Source organism: Annulohypoxylon truncatum (genome assembly GCF_022578515.1).
Source record: "Annulohypoxylon truncatum strain CBS 140777 unplaced genomic scaffold F4807scaffold_17, whole genome shotgun sequence".
Lineage (NCBI taxonomy): Eukaryota > Fungi > Ascomycota > Sordariomycetes > Xylariales > Hypoxylaceae > Annulohypoxylon > Annulohypoxylon truncatum.
Window position 1 is genome coordinate 127,338 of NW_025953803.1, and position 5,263 is coordinate 132,600.

The 5,263-nt window shown below is 52.6% G+C and overlaps 1 protein-coding gene across 1 annotated transcript; it reads left to right on the top strand.

The window, feature by feature from the left end:
- F4807DRAFT_460599 (uncharacterized protein) lies at positions 1–1,194 on the top strand (the record flags this gene model as incomplete). The annotated part of the gene is made up of 3 exons (XM_048001544.1): positions 1–205; positions 386–645; positions 739–1,194. 3 exons carry the CDS (start codon positions 1–3, stop codon positions 1,192–1,194), a joined length of 921 nt encoding a protein of 306 aa, XP_047853904.1.
- Between the last annotated feature and the right edge of the window lie 4,069 nt (positions 1,195–5,263).

Here is a 5,263-nt window from a genome sequence, read left to right on the forward strand (position 1 = left end):
ATGGTACCCACGCGCCTCGCCGCACCGCCGACATGCCTCTCCTGCCTGCGACGGCTCGTCCAGCCCACCCCGTCGGCGTTCGCGTCGCTGCGGCCCCTCGCGCAGCAGCAGACCCGGGGCGCCAAGATGAGCAAGGCCGAGCAGGAAGACACGCAGGGCATTCCCGTGCGCCTGCTACGCAACATGCCCGGGTTCGGGGCTAAAGGTATGCTCTCTACCTTCCATCCCACTCCCACTCCTACGCCCTTCCTCTTCCTCCCCCCCCCACTATCTCCTCTTGAGGAGCGCGGGGTTAGTGAAAGAAGAGAGCGCATCAGGGTAACAAGTGGTTATACGGTAAACAAGCTAGCACAAGAGCAACAGTTCTAACTCCTCTCCTTAACAGACACCATAATCCGCGTGACAGCCGGCCGCATGCGCAACGAATGGTTCCCGAAAGGGCAAGCCGAATACATGACGAAGCAGCGATTCCAGGAGCTGCAGCTGACCGAAGCCGCCGTCGGCGTGCGCGACCGCACCTTCGGCTTTAGGTCGCTCGCCGACGAGTCAGAGGACGCGGACCAGGCCGCCTCGAAGAAGACGAAGAAGGTGGGCGAGAGGAAGAGCAGTGCGAAGGCGAAGGCGAAGGAGACCCTGGTCTTAACGGTGAGCAGGCCCCCTACCCCTAGCTACATACCTATATATATTTGCTATGTCGTTTGTAAGACACAGCTAACGAAACACCTTAACCAAAACCAGCCCGAACAATCCCTCACCCTCCTAAAAACACACATCCCCAGCACCCTAACCTTCACGCGAAGACCCATCCTCCAGCCCGTCGCCCCGCTATCAAGCGAAATCGCCGAGCCCGCGCCGATACGTTCGCCGTCGCTGGCCCGGCACGCCGCGACCTCCATCCAGCACGCCGCCGTCCCGGAGGCCGAGCCCGAGCCCGAGCCCTCGAAGCCGGCCCCCGTCGCCATCTTCGGGTCCGTCTCCGCCTCGGACATCCTCGCCGTCATCAAGGAGCGGCTGCTGGAGTCGGACCCGGCGATGGGGGGCCGCGTCGCGCTTGAGGCGGACGGCATCGCGATCGCGGGCCTGGAGAAGGGCGAGGACCGGATCAAACACCTTGGCACTTTCGAGGTTTCGGTCTCGGTGTCGGCGGGGCAGAAGCCTATTCAGCTTAAGGTCGAGGTGGTGGCTGAGGAGTAGGTGATCTGGCTCAGAGATGTTGGCTGCTAGGCTCTTGTTAAACCACGTCAACCGCTTAAAGGGAGCGAGGTCGGGGATAGAACGTGCGGCAGTAAGCTGCTACATTGCATCCCAGGTAGTGCGTAGGATGGATGGCACCGGCGCAAGCATGAGTTATCCGCCGAGGTGCCTTGCCAGTAGGTAACGAGGTAACGAAGGTAAAGTCATCTGGGCAAACATGTACATAAAGCAGCACATGTGGATTATCATACATATATCAACGTGTACACTATCAACCGACCCCCGCAAATCGTCAAAGTTTAACAACCCTTTATATCTCGACCATGACACGCATGGACGCAGAAATTGCTAAACTCATGATACGGGATACGTATATAATCTCAACTCTCACGAGAATGGGTACAAACACAAAGGAGACGGGGATGTGGGCTTGACATGAATCTGAGTCACTGCTCGGGTATTGTTTTTACATTCCTATCTCCAACACAGCAATTTCCCCCTAGTTCATCTGATTGTCGAATTACCTATCCTAGAACCCCTCCAAAAATTCAAACAAGCGCGACACACCGAACCGCCATACGCCGGCGCTGTGCCCCATGATAAAACATACGAAAATGGAAATATTATTCTATGTTATGCAGTTCATACTGTGCCGCGAAGTAACTCATCCATCCAGTTGGATGAGTGGTATACTTCATGTATTTATATAGGTGCGGAAGATAGGTAGAAGTTTGTTTACAGACAGCACAGCGTCAAGAGGCTAGAGTAAGAGTATTCACTTCCCAGGATAGCTGACATCCAGGTTCCAAAGTGAGTCCCATACAACGCTTCTTCTCGCAGGGCTTGTTGGACTTTCGATAGACGCAGTACTCACTTGTCTGCGAAGTTGGGAGTGCTGTAACCGTTGTTGGTGTGAGTGTACCCGCGGCTGAGTCGGTGGCCTTTGTGGACTCGTGTTCGGATTCGAGTTGTCGTCTTCTCGCCGGCGCTAGATCCCATCAGCGACCACGTCTCAAGGATCAACGAGTATATCAATTGTCGTCTCGCACCTCGCTTTGCTCGCCCTTATCCACGGCTGCTTGTTTGTCACCTGCTGCATCTTGTTGCGTTCCACTCGGTCCTGCGGCTCCTTGTCCCACTGTTGGGCTTGTGATGCTGTTCGTCTCACTAGCCAGCGCGCTACCCTTCCCGGCGCCACCGCCCCCGGCAAGTGGCAAGGCCTTCTTAGAGCCCGAACTACTACGTCTGCTCTCAAGACTCTTGCTGAGGGTTCTACTAACACCCTCAATTCCACCATTGGGGCCAAGTTTAGATTTGCCTTTACTCGGACGCATATGTTGGTGCATGTCGGCTACAACTGCAACATTATTCGCAGCCACTGTAGACCTTCCAGGCCCGGGAGTGGCGGGAGCGCCGGGTTTATCCTCATGTGCGTCAATCATCCACCAGCGCAGGCCATCCGACAGATCAAACGGATTGTCATTTTCGTCGCCCGTGTTGACGGAGTCGGTTTCCGTTTCCGATGGAGGGGCAGCTGACTGTAAGCTCTTAGATAAATCGACTACACGCTCCTGAATACGAGTTATGCGAGCTACAAGCCACTCGCGAGTGCGCAAGCGGTGGCCCTCTTGCTCGCGCAGGAAGAAATGAGGACATCCAACGTTGAAAGCAGCCCAAGCACCAGTGGTCTGGTTACGGGTAGGAAGGAATAAGGCCAAATCGCCCTCCTTGAACTGCCTGAAGGCAATCTTGTCGCGGGCTTCCTTGGCAAGGTCGTGTGCTCGTTCTCGATAATTACGGGCGTCTCGTGTCATCTTTCGCGCTGTGTGCTCGATTTCTTTGACACGACGATACATTGCCTCAGAAAAGGCATCGATGTCGAAATTGCCCGGGCCAGCCATAAATGCCTGATACTGCTCATCCTCGGTGTTCGAGTCCTCGGCGTTCATCCAGTAGAGTAGCTTGAGGTCAGCGCTGTCGGCGAGAGGGTTGCTTATTAATGAGACGGATCGTCGTATAGAAGACCCGGGATCTGACGAATCATTGGGATTCTGAGAAGTGCGCTCCGATCGTGGAATTTTCTGGATGGCCATCGATCCATCCTTTCGTGTTACGGAGAAACCAAGACGCTCAAGGAGTCTACAAAGCCTCTCATTTTGCGTATATAGCCGTTGGGTGAGATCTTTGGTACGAACATTACGCATTTCGGACCGGCTGTTGAGGGTTTCTAGCGTGGCATCGGTCGATTGCAACTTCTCTTGGAACATTCGGACTTCCTCTTCAAGACTGCCTACTTGAGATTGCTTCGATGCCAGCTGCTCGGTCAGTTCCGCAACTCGCTTCTCCTCATCTTCCAGTTTCTTCCGTAGAGTCTCTGATCCTGTTTCTCCTTCAGTCATCTTGACCCGCAGCTGATTGAGCTGCTCTCGCGCATCATTCACCTCCATTTCAAGGGTAGAGCATCTAGTCTTCTCCTTATCTAGAGTCTCACGAAGATGTACTGAACCCATCTGTTCACTAGAGAGCTTCTCCTTCGTAACATGCAACTCGGACTTGACCTCTTTGACGGTGCCCTGGGCAAGTTGAAAATCAGCTTTCACCAAAGACAGATCTTGCTCGAGGGATTTTAAGTTTGCCAGGACGTCATTAGACTTGGTTGCGACAGCATCGAGGAGATCGGCGAGATCTTGGGGAGGCTCTTCCGTTGGAGACAATTGCCCATAAAGCTCCCTGAGCGAACGAGCATGTGTTTCCGTGTTCTCGTTGAAATTCTCGGCTCGCTTATTAAGGTCCCTGATCTTTTCACGTGCCTCTTTCAATTCCCTCTCTAGGGATACATTGCGTTCTCTTTGGACTCGGGCCTCGTTACGCAAAAATTCGAGTTGACCCTGGGTCTTCAGGGCATCGTCCCTCTTCTCCTTATTGAGACGCTCGACTTCTACTTGCAAAGACCGAAGTTTCTCATCCTGTGTTATTTTTTCATTTTCTCTGGATTCACCAAAGTGCTCGATTTGATCCTCAGTCTCTTCAATGTGATCTTTCAAGGCTTTGATTTCATCTTCCAGCAACTTCCGCTCTAACATGAACTCTCTTTTCAGGGCCTCCATGTTCCCTAAGAGATCTTGTTTCGTCGAGTTAGCTTCATCTATACGGCCTTTCATGTGTTCGATCGCGTTTGCTTCTTTCTCTAAAATTGCGGACCGTTCTTTCTGAGCATTCAAATCCCCCTCCAGCTGCGCGATCCGTTGAAAAAGGGCCTCGTTGTTCTCTGATGCTATTGATCGACGACGCTCATCGGGCGCACGATTCGTCTTGACAGAACTAGTGGAGTCATTCTGCTGCGGCTGGAAGAGGTTTCCTAAGGGTGATGGTCTCGAGGCTTGGGTTTGGCGATGCAATAGATCTTCTAACCGACGTACTCGACTTTCTGCGGTCCTCAGCTTACCCTCCAGTTTGGATTTATCGCCTTGTAGGCTCCTGAGCAAATCGTCATCTCCACGAATGAGTAAACCACTTCTTCCGAGAGCTGCTTCGTGGACGCTTCCATTTTTAAAGGCCTTCAGTCGTTTTGACTGCTGCTTAGTTGGATTAGTGAGCTCGTTCATCAGTTTAGTGATATCTCCTAGCACTCCCGGGTCCGCATTATGACGTCTCAGAACTGTCAAGAAGTCGTCGAGCTCTTGCTTCGTCATCTGAGGCCAGGACTCGTCATCACCACGAAGGTTCACCTCAAATCCGAGGACGCTACTTTCGGTCTTCTCAGGACCGTATGTGCTACCAACCATCTTATGCCATTTCCTACGTCTCTTCAATTCCTCGTCTTGGAAAACAGCCATCTCGTTGAGCAACGTCGAAGAATCAACCTTTACTTTTTCCGACCATTCTCTTCGCCTTACAGCCTCGGCAACAAAAGATGCATACATATAGGGGAGCTGTTGGATGAGACGAAGATAGTCGAAGGTGGTCATTTCCTCCTCCCCTTGGTTAATTGCATTTATCTGAGTCTTGACACTATGGTGTAAGGTAGTAATTTCAGCAATTCTTCGCATGAAAGCAAGAGAAGTTGCAG